Raw genomic sequence first — 17,114 nt, 5'->3', positions numbered from 1 at the left:
CCCTAAATTGCTCCAAGTAAAGTCACCTAGCTGGGTAAATAATTGTCGGCATATTAAAATTGTAAGTTGCTTAGAAGAAAAGTGTGAGCTAAATGAATAAAGAAAAATAGTGGCCACCTGCTTACTTTACCTGTTAAGGGGTTGGGTGTGGAAGGGATTTGCCATCTGCACATCCTTGGGTTTTAAACCCAGGGAGAAAGTACAAATTCTGCACAGCCTGAACCAGATTCAAACCTACACCCAACTGCACAGCTCAGAAGTTTTGAGGGTGGTACTTTACTTGCTGTGTTATAGAAAAAATTTCAGAATCAAGGCTTTGGCTGTGTGTGTGTGTGTGTGTGTGTGTGTGTGTCCTTATCTGTGGCAAGGCCACTACCATGCCCATCCTGTCCTCTACCCCCCTGCAGGTGTTCTCACAGTCCTTCACAGCCTCCTATGCCATCTACAACGTGGCCGCCGGGTAGGTAGGGCCGCGGACCTCCTCGCCCCCGTGCTTGGCATGTGCAACCGCTGGAACACTAACGGGGCTCACGACCGACCTCCAACATGCATCCCTCTCCGCACCTCCTCCATCCAAACAGTGGTGCTGGACAGCGCATCTCCATTGCCCCCATGGCTAGCACCAAACTTTTAGGGTTGGCCCCAATGGGAGACAGCAGTGAACAAGTGTGTCATGTCACATAAGAGCTGGGGTTGAACTCTCAGCAACGACTCTGGTGGGGGATCTGCCTTTTAGGGGATTATGGGAAAAGTTGCAGGGATGCACCACGTGTTTTTGGAAGAGATGCTTGGTGTCGCGCGCAGGTGGAATGGCTCCGTCTGCTTGCGATTCGAGGTTCCCCGCTCAGGCTATTGCGGAGAGGTACAGTGGAGTGCTGTCAGTGTCCATGGAAACTTGGGGAATGTTCCACAGCCGCCAATGCAGTTTTGCAGTTCCACCATGTTTGCTTGACGTTGCGGGGAACAGCTACACCTAAACAGCATCAGCTGAGAGATCTACCATGCATGGTCTGTTCCCCATCCTCCATCAACGTTGCATTTGCATCCTGTTTATTTCTGTCGCTGCTTTTGGTTGGTACTTTTGGGGTGGGGGTATGAGGGCTCTTTCTAATGCAAAAAGGTATTGACCGTGAATTCAAACCGTTCTCTCTGTTTGTATTCTGTATCTGTATACATGTGGTCCATAAAATAGTCTGATGTCATTCCTTGTGTATGTGTGTGTGTATGTGTGTGTGCGTTCCAGGGATGTAACTGAGCTCATTCCCCCGGGGACGGACACATCTGTGCTGCAATACGCTGCCTGGGGTCCCCAGGGAAACCAGCTGGTAAGGAATTACCCCTGGGTCTCTGACTGTGTCTGTACTGTGGTCTGCGTGTACCTGTACACCTGTGTGTCCCATTTCATTGGCTGGTGACCAAACCCACATCTCGGCCTTTGGTTTGCTTCTTTCCTCTGAGTGATGCTCATCTCACATCTAGCCACTCATGGATATACAAATGTACCGCGTGAAAAAGCAAAATAACCTGTCACACAGCAGGCACTGGCTAAGCCTCCTGTGCCACCATACCTCCCCTTTTCCTACACCCGGGTGTCTTATTCATCAATAATTATTAATGCATTCACTGTTTTCTGTTTAAAAAAACACATGCTGAAATGCTGTGCACTCTTGTCAGTGAAAGCAGTGTTTTGTCTCTCAGAACTTATACATACTCTGGACTCTGTGAGTCACGTCTGTGCCGCGGTACAGATCACTGTACCCCTGGCTCCCATTTCCATCTGTTTTTATGACTGATTACCTTCCTGTCACCACCAGGTTTACATTTATGACAACAACATTTACTACCGGCCTGAAGTGTCCAGCAGCGCCCTGCGTCTCACTTCAACTGGCCGGGAGGGGCTGGTGGTCAATGGCTTGACCGACTGGATCTATGAGGGTGAGCCCAGCTGAGACAGCGAGCCTGTCGTCTGTCTTCATTCGAGTCACATCACACTCTAGGCCCTTCTAGAGACGCTCATCCACTAAGGACCATTACTGATTGGATCAATGCGGTGCTATTTATAAAAATATGTTTGGGTGCATTGATTGCTGTCCTTTGCATTTTACCGAGAAGGTCAAAAAGTCTACTCGTTATCTCTAGAGAATGGATGTCGCTCATTTCCTGCATTGAAAATGCCCTTCTGCCAGGTGCAAATGTGTATGACCATCTTGTTATGTGGACAGAGGAGGTATTGTTGTCGTACCCCGCACACTGGTGGTCGGGGGACGGGGCCCGACTGGCCTACCTGACCATCAACAACTCGGCCACACCCTTTATGGAGATACCCCGCTTCCTGGGAGGGATCTACCCCTCTCCTGTATTCTACCCCTACCCCAAGGTGAGCTCTACTTTGATAAAGCACCTCAGTTTTCATTAACAGGAGTGGTAAACTTTGGCCACATTTTGTTCCTATTGGTTTCCAGTCCACTCCTCACTGACTACTGTGGTAAAATGTTGTGCAAAGTCCTTGTGAAGCATACTCTTCACATAAGACTGTTTGTACGGTTTTATTAACGGTGAACACATGAGTAAAGGTTTGATTCACTAAAGGAAGAAAAATCTAAGGTAACACCAAGAAACTGAGATTTATATCCCTGTAAAGTAAGAGCTAAGAGGGAGTTTTTCCCAGATGGCAAATGTTGTCATTGTTTTCCAAAGCTGCAGGCCTCAAAAGTACATAAAAGAGTGTTAATGTCCCCCAGTCGCCTGAACTGTAACCTTGTTGGTGTGTGTTCTTGCACAGGCTGGTACTAATATTCCATCCGTGAGCCTCTATGTGGTTAACCTCTACGGTCCAGCTCACACCTTAGAGATGGTTCCTCCAGACTCCTTCAAATCAAGGTAACTGTCCATGTTCCACCTGTCTAGTCTACTGTCCCCTCCTACACCTGGCCCTCTGCTTCCCCTTCCTTACATTCCTTAGCATTTAAATATTCAGCAGACGCTTCTGCAAAGTGACTTTCAGGGTTTTACCCATTTACATTTATTCAGTTAGCAGATGCTTCTCTCCGAACCAACGTACATCTCAGAGAACAATACGAAGAGTGTGTTAGACCAACAGGAGAGATTCGGATGCAGACGTTGATTCTAGAGTACAGGCCATTTGTCACATACCACTATATGAAAGGGTATACCTCACATGAGTAAGTGCGTAGAGGCTTTTCCATTATTAAACACATTTTTGTTAAAAATTCTTACACATGAAATCGAATGTGTTATCATGCACGAGATCGGGAGAGAACTGAAATGTGTACGGCTGTAATTTTCACCATATCAGTTCAGGGTAAGGATGAGTCCTACCACCCGTACCACTCTCCACTCCTTTATCTGCTCCTCAGTCTTTCCATCATGCACTGCTCTTCTCTTCCTCACCCAGCTTCTCTCCCCCTTTTCTTCACTCCTCCACCTGGCCTCTGCCTCCCCACCACGTCCACAACTTTTCTTGCCTATTACAGGTGTCACCCCACTGCTCTCTCGCTGTCATGGTTGCACAGCTCACTTTAAGGGATACAAAGGGCTTCCCCTGGAGAGTTATTATCATTCATAAGTCAAGGACAACTGTTAAGAGGAATGGAAAGTACCAGGTAGATGATGTAAATTTCTGAAATCTGCAGTGTTAAACTCAATTATTACACATAGCAAAATAATGGCAATACAGCCCAGTCCCCCTGGTCTCTTATTGGAGGAGAAACTCTAGCCTTGAGGTTGCATTGAGTTTTAACAGATGGGGTTAAACAAACTTTTTAAAATATCACGATTACTTCCATTGACTCCTAAATTATGTACATCTATAGGAATGGAGCTGCTTTAACTGAGCATTACTGCTTTCTCGTGACTTATCAAATCTTCCTACTGTGGACGTAATGTAGAACGTTAAGTATTTTACATGTAATCAGTGTAATTAGTGTATGGAACACAACATAATCTACATGAGTTCCAGTCCCTGAGAGCTGAACAAAGAGAGCAAAATTTCCATATTAATAGAATACAGGCTGCATTGTTATGAAACAGAACATTTCTGGTTTTGTGTTATGACTTAGATTAATGAGCCATCTGTAAGAAACGTAGCGCCTAAGTCACCTGTGTTAGTCGAAGGTTCAGGACTCGTGTAATTTCTACACAATTTGAGGAGCGAAGGGTGAGGTGAGAAGGCTGAAGGAACGTCACAAGAAGCAGCAGCTTCAGTCATTCCACTTCTGGTGCCGTTGGTTATTTTATGACGTTGAACGATTGAACATGCTGGCCCCGTCACCCGGATCTCCAGGTTGCGCTGCTGCTCGGGACCGAATGCCTGCTGGAGAGAGAGCGGGAGTGTGAAACTCTGTCTTTCTGCCAACAGGAACTACTACATTTCCATGGTGAGCTGGATCAGCAGCACCCGCCTGGCAGTGCGCTGGGTGAACCGGCCCCAGAACCAGTCGGTGCTGTCCGTGTGTGAGGCCACCACTGGGGCGTGTTCAGAGGTCAGAGGTCAAATGTCAGCACGGAGCGACTGTAGCATAGCTGTCCATTGACTAAGCAGCTCACGTAACCTTCTGCGAACGGGTCAGAGATTTGAGGTTCTCGATGAGGTGTGACAGATGTGTGCGTACTTTTCAAGAGATGGCTAGAGGGGTATATTCCTTCCCCGTCTGGTCGAACAGATGTTTGAAATACTCGTCATCCTTCTCTTTTGCTCAATCCCCAGAAACACAAAATGGTCATAGATCTTTGGCAGGATCAGCTCCAGGTAATATTTCTTCTTCTGGTTCCATTAGGCGTTTACGCTCAGAGCAATCAAAAAAGAACGTCAGAGGCCATCTGCGACTGGCGTCTTTCAGCTGTAACTCGCGTCAGTTGCCAAGTTCAAATGTTTATTGCAGCTGAAAGAGGAAAAAAAATCCTTTGTGAGAGAATTTCATTCACTGCGAGTTACTTTTATAGTTTATGACATCTTATTTGTTCACACTTTAATCCTATATTAGAGTGACTAAAGCGGGAATGTAGACATGAAAAGCAGAACAGCTAAGCATATTTGAATGCCAGAGGTATGCTTTTTTCCCAGTCTGCAGCATCTCTTTGTGTTCAGTGCTGTCCTGTAAGCACTTTTTCCTTTGCTGTTAACCTGTCTTTGTAATGCTGCTTTGGACAAAGGTGTCAGTTAAGTAAATAATAACAATTATAGTGTAAGTATAGTAATAATTATTTGTCGAGTTGGAATCATGCCTCACGCCCTGTGCTTCTGGGATAGACTCTGAATCACCACGTCCCTACACTGGATAAGAGGTTACTGATGAAGAATGAGATTATACGTGTGCTGTGTCTCCAACAGGAGGCACCACTCTTTTCTGAGGACGGCTCCTTGTTCTTCCTGACCCTCCCTGCCAAGCAGGGTGCCCGAGGGGACTTCCGGCACATCGCCTCTCTTCCTGCCCAGGTTGGCCTGAAGGCTGCCTTGAAAATTGTCTTCCATAAAATTTATCCTCTGATCATAGTGACTTTCTATTTCCGCCCTGAGAATGTATGTCAAGGTTTGCGCTCAAACAATAAGCTTCGATTATGCCATTTCTTCCATGCCTTTGTTTCTGTCTAATGATCCCTCCCCTAATGATCCCATTTCCAAAAACAGTTTCTTTGATGTCTGGCACATTTTCCTGCAGCCTTTGTGTGTCATCGCGAGTGGCTTGGGAGTGAAACCTTGGGAGAAAACACCAAATTCTCAAACACTAATGACTCCATTGGGCTCCACATTGTTCCCTCTCCTTTGCTGTTGCTGCCACACCCTCTCTCCGTGCTTCTCTAACTGCTCTCTCCTTCCACCCGTCCTCTCCTCCAGCCGGCGGCCTCCTCCACCCCGCCCCGCTTCCTGACATCCGGAAACTGGGATGTCTCATCACTCTGTACCCTGGATGAAGAAAATGGAAAAATGTACATAGCCAACCGGAGCACATGCAGTAGTCATAAACCAGACGGATCAAAGTACACGTGTCATGGACATGTACTGAACTCATAAATTAATCCAGCACCTACCTTGAATAGCCAGGTGTCACTGAGATGCAGTGATGTTCCTCCTTTCTGTTTGTAGATACTTCCTGAGTACTGAAGTGTCGAGGCAGAGCAGGCACTTATACAGGTGAGCATGCTGCTGCGAATGAAATGAGCTGCTCATGCATTATTGACCAATTATTCATGTCGAGATGTTCAATATTCTTTTATGCACCTACCGTTTCCAAATGAAAACATAAAATCTGCCACAGCATTATTCTGAAATATATATATATATGTATCTGTATATATATATATATATATATATATATATATATATATATATATAGTCCAGAAAAACAATGTTGTAACTTGACAGGTACCCTGGCTTCTGTGAGATATTGTGTTTTCGGTATTTCCACAGTGTCCCTGCGGCAGATGACGTGCATTGTATGTCACTGACAGCCTACGCTAAAAAGCCATCCCTGCCATGATCAAACTTTGCATCTAGAAAGATCCTTGCAGGGCCTGGAGAGACACAGCTGTGCCTTATTTATAAATAAATATACATGTAAATGTGTCTGTTTTATAGTGTTATCATGTCCTGTGCATTTCAGCAAAACTGATTTCTGCATTGATGTTCAATACTACCGCTGGGATTCTCTGTACTGGTGACGTTTAATGCTGGCTTGTGCTACCCACACTAATTGCATTTCTGCCTCGCGATCCCCGGGAGTCGCTCTGGAAAAGCATGTCTGCAAAAAGAATAAATGTGAATGCAATTTTTATTTGTCCGTTCATGCAACGGAGAAATTAAAAATAACACCGAGGTTCATGCCGTAAGTTGCTTGTCTGAAGGGGAAACTGACGTGCTGATGTAATCCGCATGATGCGTCTCATTAATGCTGGTCCTGTGTGTCAGCGGTGGAGGTGTTGCAGGCGAGTCTCGGCACGCAGATGTGATCCTCTGTCAGCGGTAGACCTCATTTTGAGAGCTGGAGCAGCGTTGCGCAAGGGAAGACGGATCCATCGCCCGGAATTTTTTACATGCGTATCACTGACATTTTAATAGGGGAAGAACATCTGAGGGCATAACAGAGTTTGAACCCACTGGGTTAATAATGTAGGAAATGGAGACAATAAAAACGAGGATGTGAAGAATATCTTCCCATTTTTGCTAATAACTTCAGTAAACACCCCAGAGCAGTATTAAGGGTTTTACTAAGACCTTCAACGGTGTCCTGCGTGGCAGCAGTGTGACCGGTGAAATTGGTCAGACCGGTCCACTCATTTTTTTCTTCTTGACCGACTTCCGAGCAAACATGTACTTTGGCGGTGGAGACTCGAAGGACTGTAATTTAAACTGGAGTACTCTACAGCCTCCTATTCAAGTGTCCAGCTCTTGACTTATTCTGTTTTTCTTTAATAGTGCTATATCCATATATACACACACATAGGGATATATGTATATATATTATATAAATAATATATGTTATATATGAACAGCAGGCTATAAAGTAGCCCAGTTTTAATTCCACACACACAGACACACACAGACACACACAGACACACATATGTATGTATATATATATAAATAATAGACATCTGTGGCTTCATATAAATATGGTATTCATATTTATATAAAGCACCAGCTGACAAAATTTTGTTTACAAACATTAATCAGTTTGAGGCAATATGAAAAAACATTTTAAAATGCATCAATTTCTGAATATTTAGAGAGCGGGTCAGCATTCATGGCAACATAGACTTGCTAAAACAGCATAGACAAGGGCCTGTTATAACCAGATACACACGTGCCCTCTGTCTTCTTTCTCTGCCAGCGCTGACCTGAGTGGTGTGTTCCAGCGGCAGTGTCTTACCTGCAACCTCATGGAGAATTGCAGCTTCCTCAAGGCCCAGTTTAGCCCGAGTCGGACCAGATTTACCCTCTACTGCCTGGGTGAGGATTGGATCGTCTTCTCCGTAGGCTCGTATGCATTGAATTTTTTTCCCTAAGATGCATCGGATGTTTTCATTTAGTTACAGCACAACAGAAAATGTGCTTATATGGATTTCTATACCATGGCACAAAAAAAGAGCTATAGAATACTATTTTAAGGAGGTTTAATTGCAGCCTCGTTTGTTTTGGTTTCTGCAGGACCTGGAATCCCAAAGGTGACTGTTCACAGTACAAAGGAGCCTCACAGTGAGTTCCTTCACACACCGCAGGCCTGCAATGAACTCTGACAAATTCAGTTACATCAACAAAGTCATCACTGTGCAGGTCCTTTAGCAGCCCTGAGAATGCAGTGAATGCATTTATAAGAACAGTAAATGGGGTTAGGCCTGAAATCTTTGAGGGGATTACTTTCTGGATGAGAAATTCAGCTCAGTGGCTCAAATTCATGGCAAGAATTAGTAAATGCAGGGCTCAGGGTATTTAGAGTACTAAGCTTGAGACAGGATAAGATACTAATATATTCCAATTTATGCATAATTATTAAACGTTTGGACAACACTTTAAAGCCTTGGAAGAAGATGTCTTGAACCAGTCTCATGTTTCTCTTAACATAAAAGTCCAAATTAATATAATGTCACAGGTAATTTGGTGTTATTCACCTTTGAGTAAAATAGTATTCTTTAAAGAGCTCCACATTAATGTGTGAGCTTACACTAGAATTTACTGCGTGTGATCACAGCCCTGCAAAGAATGAGAAATCGGCATTAAACTATAAACTCCTAGGGTACTCAGTGTTACCACGAATGCGAAGAATCTACATGAAAATATAAACTTATTGGGGTGCTCAGTACTACACCGAAATGGAGATATCAGCATGGACGTATAGTTTTCTTGGGAACTCAATATTACAGTTCAAGAGCGATATCAGTATAAACATTCAATCCTCTTTGGGTACCCAGTGTTACAGTGAAAGAGAATTGTGCTCAAACACAAAACTGCATCAATATCAGTATGAACATATTATGTCCCAGGGTACAGTGTACTGGAAGACAACAAGCCACTGGCCCAGGCGCTGGAGGGAAAACGACTCCCACAGATGCAGTTCCGGACCGTCTCCACCGAGAACTATGGTAATCTGATAGCAGTGAAGCTCCCGCTGCTCCACTCTGCGCTTCCCACTGCATTGATCCACTCAAGGTTCTGTCTCTTCATTGTCCCGCTGTTGTCTCCATGGGTGTGACCGCAATGAGGAGCCCATGCTTGGTTTTCCAGCCGTCTCTTAGATTCGGCCGCGTTTCCATGGTTGACGGTCGATCCGGGTTTAACGTGGCACGCGTTTCCAGAGTTTGAGTTTGAGTCCAAAAAACGTATTTCACCGTACACTTCACACTCCTCTCTAAAGAAATGAAGGAAAACCTTGGAACCACAGCAGGCCCCTTCCGGAGATTCAAACCTGCGATCTTAAGCTACCAAGTCCATTGCCCCATCTGCTGGCCAAGATTGCAGCGCATGATAAATTATAAGAGCCCATCTGGTGCCAGCGAGACGGTATCTAGTGAGAACGTGGGCCAGCAGAGCACCGAGACCCTAAAAACATCCCCTGCTGTGGCTCCTAACAGAAGATCTGTGTTGCGGGTTCTTGGAGCAGGGCTGTGCCGTGTGCTGTCACAGCGCTTCAGTAAGATAGTCACACCTGCTCTCTCTTCGGTTTCAGACCTGCACCTGAAGCTGTCCTTGCCTCCGGCTCAAGAAGGAAACCTGCATCCGCTTCTCATCATAGTGTGAGACCACCTGCCAGAATGACCCCCACTGCCATGGAAGGCAGTACACACTTTACACTGTAGATTCAGGAGAGGCTGTGTATTCTGTCTTGATATTGTAAGTCACATTTTATTTGTTAACTTAGTTGACACTTTTCTCCAAAGCAACTTACATCATTAAGGTACTTACAACTATTTACCCATTTATACAGCAAGGTCATTTTACTGGAGCAATTTAGGTTAAGTACCTTACTCAAGGGGGGCGTGGTGGCGCAGTGGGTTGGACCGGGTCCTGCTCTCCAGTGGGTCTGGGGTTCGAGTCCCGCTTGGGGTGCCTTGCGATGGACTGGCGTCCCGTCCTGGGTGTGTCCCCTCCCCCTCCGGCCTTACGCCCTGTGTTGCCGGGTAGGCTCCGGTTCCCTGTGACCCCCGTATGGGACAAGCGGTTCTGAAAATGTGTGTGTACCTTACTCAAGAGTACCACAGCTGGAGGTGAGACATGAACCTACAACCTTGGGTGCCAAAGGCAGCAGCTCTAACCACTGTACTACCAGCACGGAGCTTTGATACTTTAAGCATTAAAATTTCATTGATGTGCTGACCCTACCAACAAAACACTAACAGTCGGCTTTACATTTTGCTCAGAGCGGCAAGGTTTTTACATCGCTCAGCCTTCTCTTTCATATCCATCTCACAGCAGGATGGTTTCCCACCAGAACAGCTTTTCGAAGGTTTGCGTAGCACTAAACGAAGGTATATCTCCCAAGGGTTATACTGCGTTTTGAAGCACACTCTCTGTGTTATATTCCAGGTGCCGTATCATGGTGCTGTGACCCTCCATCACTCTTCTCCATGCTCTGTCTTGCAGAGACGGGGAGCCTGGTAGCCACGCGGTGACGGCAGAGTTCAACCTGGGCTGGCCTCAGGTCCTCTCCAGCAGCTACGGTGTGGCCCTGGCCTGGGTGGATGCCAGGGATGGGGCTCTCAGGGGTCAGAGGTCAACTCGCCATGATGCCAGGAAGCTGGGCTCCCTAAAAGTCAAGGAACAGCTCAGTTTTGTGGAGTGAGTCTTCCCCTGCTGTTATCACATTCATATTTATTTGTGTATCTGGTTCCCTTGTCTATAAATTTGTCGCTGTTAAAGAAAGGCTGTGGCTCAGATGCAAATAGTGTTTGGAAGCAACAGGTAAAAGGCGATCAGTAAGGAGGAGCTGGTGCTCTTTATTTTGGAATATTCTTTATATTGGAATAATCTTTGTTTTGGAATAATCTGTTTCTCAAGACCATCTGGAGCTACTGCAGCTGAAATGACACTGATATTAGGGACTCGGGGTGTATTCGCTAAATCCTGGGTATTGTGGTGCACTGTATATGTAGGTTTCCCCCCAATAATTCTTATTTAATAATGCTCAATCACAGAGACAAATAAACTCTAAAAGTGACCGAGTCAGCTGCAGGCTCGCTGCAATAATTTGTTTCAGTCACTTTCTGTTTATTGAACAATAGAGGCAATTATTAGCGAATGTTTTTTTTCTTCCTTAAATGAATGAATAATGCAGCGGTTGTTTTTCAGTTGACGTTATTACAGTGATTACTTACTTAATGGTTTCAGCCTTTTAAAAAATTGACTACGGGATTGATTAATCAAAATGAGATTCAGTAATCATTTATTCCAATTAAGTTTGAGGGAAGAACAGATAAATGAGACATACTGAGGCAAATGAACCTGTTTCTGTAAAATATCAAACATTCATTTTGACACGGGCGATGAAGTATGAAGTATATTTACTTCTCTTCTAACACACTTGGTTTTGAACAGCACTATTAATTCAGTCAACCACTAAACCATAGCCAATTAATTAAGAGCTCAGCTGACAGATAAAGAGCATACACAGGGGCTTTGCAGGGCCACGGTTCAAACCACTGGGGTAGGGAAGTATCCAGAAACCTTTGTTAACATTTTTTTTTTTTGCTAATTTCTTTGACACCATAACCGGAGTTCCACTCCTAGGCTGACACGCTTAATAGAAAACATGGTTTTCACTGACGTAATCGTTACTCTTTCCATACTAAACTATAACAAAAAGTAATATTGTTGCTAATAACCCGTCTTTTTCTTGTTCGGTGGTTTTTAAAATTCAGCAAAGAGTGATGAAGCAATCTTCCAGATGTCAGTTCTCTTGGAAGTAAAATGCAGGATCCATTAAGCACTAAAGCCCTGAATAAAGACAAAAGTAGTTCAAAATCTACTGCATCTCATAACGTGTGCAATCTGTGAGCACGGTTGAAGACGAGGCCGCCCCGGCGTCAGGGAGATCTAATGGACCGTTTCCGCTCGCCTCTGCAGATGGCTGACGCAGCTGCCTTTCATTGACCACAGACGGATCGCCCTGTATGGGAAGGTAACTCTGCTGCACCCGTAGATAACGGTAGTGCCATAGCATTGTGTAGAGAGAGTCTGCAGGCCCCACACGCTGAGGCTAGATGGACGTGGGGCCCCCTGTTTGGGAGGACGATCAACACAATTTTTTCATCGATTAACAACAGAAGAGAACCGGATCATAGCAACACAGACATGGGAGCAGAATGCCGTGAAATTGCAAAGACATGCAGATGTATGAGGGCAAAAGCTCACAGTATTTAAGAGGGATGATCATGTAGCAAAAGCAGCACAATGGTGCAGTAGGTAGTGCTTCCGCCTCACAGCATCTGGGCAGTTTTGGTGTTGGTTTGAGTCTCGCTCAGTCTTTGTGGACCTTTCAAGTTCCCCCCATGTCTGTGTGGGTTTCCTGTAGGTGTGATGGTCCCCCCCCCCCCACAATGCAAAGACATGCAATTCAGGTGGATTGGTGACACTTACATTGCCCATAGTGTGTGAATTGGTGAGTCAATGTGTGTGTATGGCTACCCTTTGATGGACTGGCGTACTGTCCAGGGTGTCGCCCACATGCTTGTGCCCAGTGGTTTTGAGATAAGATAACAAAAGTGAGTGGTTGTTAACACTAAATTTCAAAAAAGATGACCAGAGAAGACCGAAAAGATGACCATTCCAAAATTTGTTAGGATTATCATGCTGTTCAAATGTTAACTTTTCTAGCAGAATAGGGTTTGAAACAGAAGTTAACCAAATATTCACAGAGGGACCTTCATGTGTAGACCATAGCGATTACAAACATTTCTTTGCCAGATGCATGAGTAATCAGCCTACGTTCCATATCTTCAGTAAAAACAGAATTTGTATTGTAGTTTAAGAGGATTATAGAGGAGGCCCAATCAAGGTTTTCGGTGAAACGTAGTAGAGTGAACACTTTTCCTGTAAGCTTGTACAGAGCCATGAAAAACTATCTGCTCTGATTTCCTCTATAACTGAAAAATTTTGAACCCAGTGTTTTTAGGTCTTCAACAAAAATTTTACATTAGGTAAAGAGCACCTGATTGAAAAAACACCTTTAATTTATTTATTACATTTATTAAATCATGGTATGGCCAGGTGTCATTATGTAGAAAAGTAATTTCCCCTAGTTAAACTAACCCAACTATCCATCGTCAATAACTGCTTGTCCTAAGCCTTACCCAGCAACACAGGGTGCAAGGCTGAAGGGGAAGGGGACACACCTAAGGCAGGACACCAGTCCATTGCAGGGCACCCCAAGCAGGGCTTGAACCCCAGAGCCACCACACAGCAGGTATTGGTTGAACCTGCTGTGCCACCATGCCCCCCAATAAAAAAAGTTTTAACAAAAATGTTATTTGTTCACTGGGTTGCCCTGTATCTAATATTAGATTTTGTTTGAAGACCTGAAAACGTTCAGTGTCATTAACTTGTAATAACAGAGGAAACCATGAAGGGGACAAATACTTTTGCACGCTATTGTATCCCTATCACATTTCCAGAATAAATGCATAAAAAGTTCTAGGAGCAGTGTTAAAATGGAAACACAGCTGAGATGTCCCTGGAAGTATCTGGCACTTTATTTCTGTCCCCCATAACAGGCATTTGGTGGCTATTTAACGCTGAAGATGCTCGCTGCAACGGACAAACTGTTCAAGTGTGCGGCTGTGATGGCCCCCATAACGGATTTCAAACTGTACAGTAAGTGTACCGCCATCCCCCCCTCACTCCACCACCACTGCATCCGCTACACAGCCAACCTTAAAAGAGCGCCATAAGGCGGTCAGTCACAGCTGCCGCCATCATATCTGACCGGCCATGCTGTGTGCACAGGTGCTGCTTTCTCAGAGAGGTACCTTGGCCTGCCTTCCAAAGAAGAGAGCTCTTACACGGTGAGCGTGACTGCGGCCCATGTGTGGACCACACCGACACACAATAAAGCGCTTGTCCATCTTAAAGAACCGGTTCAACCATCAAGTCATTGCTTTGCTTCTTTTATCAGGATACGTTGAACTGATGGTTTTGTATGGCTGATATCCTCACGCTGACTAGTACCCGAACCCTCAACTATTCCCATGAAGTTGAATTTGACTCATTGTGACCATTCACACGGATTGCCTTCTTCCACACGTTACGGACACAGGGAGAACACATAAACTCTACACACCCTGAGCTGGATTCAAACCTATGTCAAACGTGCATCTCAGGAGCTGTGAGGTACTAGTGTTATCTGCCTCACTACACAAGACTTCGTGATTATAAATTTCTATCAAATCAGAAGACTTCAAGGGGGCTAAGTAAAACTCAGGTATGATGGCACAATAGGTAGCACTGGTGCCTCACAGCTCTTGAGCTGCTCATTTGGGCTTGGGTTTGATCCTCCCTCAGGGTGCACAGAGTTGTCATGCTCTCCCGATGTTTGCAACCCTAAGATGTGAGAAAGAAGGCAATGGTAAAACACCTCTGCATCCTCCCTTACAATGAACACCATTCAAATCAACTTGGTGTCACTTACTCTACTCTACATTCACATGGATGTAGGCTTGTGTCAGTAACCAGGCTGAGATCTCTGTGGGCATAAGCAGTGTCATAGATGATCTGCAAGTGGAAGAACTCAGGGTATGTCTGTTGTGCTGCATCTCAGGCAGCATCGGTACTGGAAGATGTCCACAAGCTGAAAGATGAGCGCTTCCTCATCCTACATGGAACTTCAGATGGTGAGATCCTCCCCAGTGCATCACCTGCTACCGAGTAGTTATAGTCTATCCCACACTAAAGAGGAAGATGTCTCTGGAATGTCTTAAATAATAACCACAAAGTTACAGTATAAATGTATAACTCATCATTTTGTGAGCATTGTCACAGCTATTATCTGGTGTGCTTTGTCTTCAGTGAAGAATATATGGCTTTACATTCAGGCTTTCTCCGTTAAAGGCGAACATGCCTCTGATTTTTGACTAAAGATTTCCAACATAACTCACATAAATGTAAAAGCAGTTCATGTGGGGCAGCAGGTGGCATAGTGGCCAGACCCGGTGCCTTCACTTAAAGCACCCAGGTTCAGATCCCAGCTCCTGCTGTAGTACCCTTGATCAAGCCTCTTACCCAGAGTTGATACAGGAAAAATTGCCTATATATTACTGTATGAATGGGAAAATCACTACAATAAGTAAGTTGCTTTGAAGAAAAGCATCAAATGAATAATGTAAATTAAACAATGTAAATTAAAGTCCTCTCACCCTTCATTCCCGCGTCAGCGCGGGTACACTTCCAGCACAGTGCCGAGCTGCTGAGTCGCCTAGTGAAGGTGGAGGCCAACTACACCCTCCAGCTGTACCCAGATGAGGGACACAGCCTAAGGGCTGAGAGAAGCCAGCAGCACTTCCATCGCACACTGAGCCAGTTCCTCCAGACTTGCCTCATTCAGGCACCCTACCAGGAGCCAGCAGAGGACCAGGAGGATGACTATTGAGGCCCCTGGCTCAAGCACGCCCGCCACTGGCCAATGGGAAGAATGGCCAGAACCCCTCTCTCATTTTGAGCATTGACCCTGCATCTCTGTGTTCCCGTGTCAGTGTTCAGCACTACAAGTACAAAAATGCCCTGAGCCGTGTCGATTTATTCCAGGCCCGTGCAAGCTTCGTGACTCTCCGATTTGTGATTGCCGACTGTCTCGCCGGAGATTTTCGTTAGGACTTCTTCTTCAATGCGCTGACCGTGAAGCTTCGCACAGTGAAAAATTGGCCAAGTGTCAGGCAGCAGCACATGGAGGCCTTTAGAAATCCCATTTGATTCTTGCCGAACGTTTAACGGGAGGCGATCCTTTCGGTTATTAAATACACCAGAGACTGAGCGAGACGGCTTTAGAAAAAGAGAGCTAGTTGAGCGAATGTCTGACCTGTGGTGAATGAGAAGAGCAGCGGTACCCTGATGAACGCAGGAATGTAGGTTTTTAGGCTGCAGGGAGTCAGTCTGCATCGAGCACTAAATTCTGTCGTTTCCTCAATGATAAGCAGCGACGAGCCTCTTTCACAGGATTATTCTTCTTGCAAATTTGTGTTCTTGACCCCTGAGGGTGTCTACTTCTACATTTTGTCACCTGACACCTTTCTCTCCAGGGCTCTGCCTGAGGCAGGCAGTGGATTGTGGAACCGTCTGACTGTTGGCAGAGTTTTAACCGAGGCATAAATGTTAAATGTGGTATAGTATGTCTCCCTGAAGGAAAACACAGTTTAAGGGTATATCGAATTTATTAACAACATTCCTAAGAAGCTGTATTTCAAAGAAACCCAGCAATAAAATACTGCCTACTACTGACATTTAAGATAACCGGCAAAATTATGCCGTTTCTCTAGCTTTTCCCGCTTTTACCCCATTCTTTTTTGATCGGTTGTGCCTGTTCACTCTTGCTCGGTATGCCACACTCTGGGCATTCTTATTGCCAACTTGGAATGCTGTGCTCGGAAAAAAGAATACAATATGAATACGGTGATGATGATGATTAAAAGAAAGACTACACGTTCCGGTGTGATAGATACCACATCCGTATCTCCACTTTTACCACACAGACAATGAAGCCTCTTCGGTTCCCACCCGAGCCACGCTAACATGGTGACATGCATGTTGTTTGTTTCAATGGAATGCCCGTCAGTCTTGTTTTATTGCACATGTCCTTTTTCTATTTTTTCATCAAGAAAGGTATGATCAGAATGATTGAATCCTAATAAAGTAGTTATAGTCTTTGATTTATATCAGTGTTGTGTTGTTTTTTGCTCTGGATAAACCATAGCCATCTTTTTTTTCTTTTTTTTTCTTTTTTTTTAACTGAGATCAGATATTTCCTTCCTAATCTAAAAAAACACAGTTCTGTCAGTTCACTTTATATAAACAGAAGGTCAGGCTCAGGCCCAATAACACCATTTTTTCTGTCTACAGGCGGTCCTGTAACTCAGCCGAATGTGAATAGGACTTACCGCAGGGTCAGAGCATAATCAGCCTC

At 44.9% G+C, this 17,114-nt stretch overlaps 1 protein-coding gene across 2 annotated transcripts in view; it reads left to right on the top strand.

Moving 5' to 3' along the window:
- LOC108939314 (inactive dipeptidyl peptidase 10) overlaps nucleotides 1-16,864 on the top strand; it is a 37,641-nt gene extending 20,777 nt beyond the window's left edge. Inside the window, exons 6-25 of one of the 2 annotated variants that reach the window (XM_018760546.2) lie at nucleotides 408-460; nucleotides 1,244-1,325; nucleotides 1,815-1,935; nucleotides 2,223-2,377; nucleotides 2,783-2,880; nucleotides 4,379-4,502; nucleotides 4,727-4,768; nucleotides 5,351-5,455; nucleotides 5,855-5,946; nucleotides 6,104-6,151; nucleotides 7,845-7,963; nucleotides 8,162-8,209; nucleotides 8,995-9,093; nucleotides 9,678-9,744; nucleotides 10,592-10,786; nucleotides 12,071-12,125; nucleotides 13,717-13,816; nucleotides 13,949-14,007; nucleotides 14,760-14,832; nucleotides 15,373-16,864. In XM_018760546.2, the coding sequence (XP_018616062.2) occupies nucleotides 408-460; nucleotides 1,244-1,325; nucleotides 1,815-1,935; nucleotides 2,223-2,377; nucleotides 2,783-2,880; nucleotides 4,379-4,502; nucleotides 4,727-4,768; nucleotides 5,351-5,455; nucleotides 5,855-5,946; nucleotides 6,104-6,151; nucleotides 7,845-7,963; nucleotides 8,162-8,209; nucleotides 8,995-9,093; nucleotides 9,678-9,744; nucleotides 10,592-10,786; nucleotides 12,071-12,125; nucleotides 13,717-13,816; nucleotides 13,949-14,007; nucleotides 14,760-14,832; nucleotides 15,373-15,587 (1,950 nt within the window). In that variant the 3' untranslated portion in view covers nucleotides 15,588-16,864. Of the gene's footprint in view, nucleotides 1-407; nucleotides 461-1,243; nucleotides 1,326-1,814; nucleotides 1,936-2,186; nucleotides 2,378-2,782; nucleotides 2,881-4,378; nucleotides 4,503-4,726; nucleotides 4,769-5,350; nucleotides 5,456-5,854; nucleotides 5,947-6,103; nucleotides 6,152-7,844; nucleotides 7,964-8,161; nucleotides 8,210-8,994; nucleotides 9,094-9,677; nucleotides 9,745-10,591; nucleotides 10,787-12,070; nucleotides 12,126-13,716; nucleotides 13,817-13,948; nucleotides 14,008-14,759; nucleotides 14,833-15,372 lie in introns of both variants that reach the window. The other variant, XM_018760544.2, reaches the window with a different exon arrangement.
- Nucleotides 16,865-17,114: the final 250 nt, after the last annotated feature.

The sequence above is a fragment of the Scleropages formosus genome, chromosome 19, assembly GCF_900964775.1.
Source record: "Scleropages formosus chromosome 19, fSclFor1.1, whole genome shotgun sequence".
Taxonomy (NCBI): domain Eukaryota; kingdom Metazoa; phylum Chordata; class Actinopteri; order Osteoglossiformes; family Osteoglossidae; genus Scleropages; species Scleropages formosus.
This window is presented reverse-complemented; position numbering and strand designations above follow the sequence as displayed.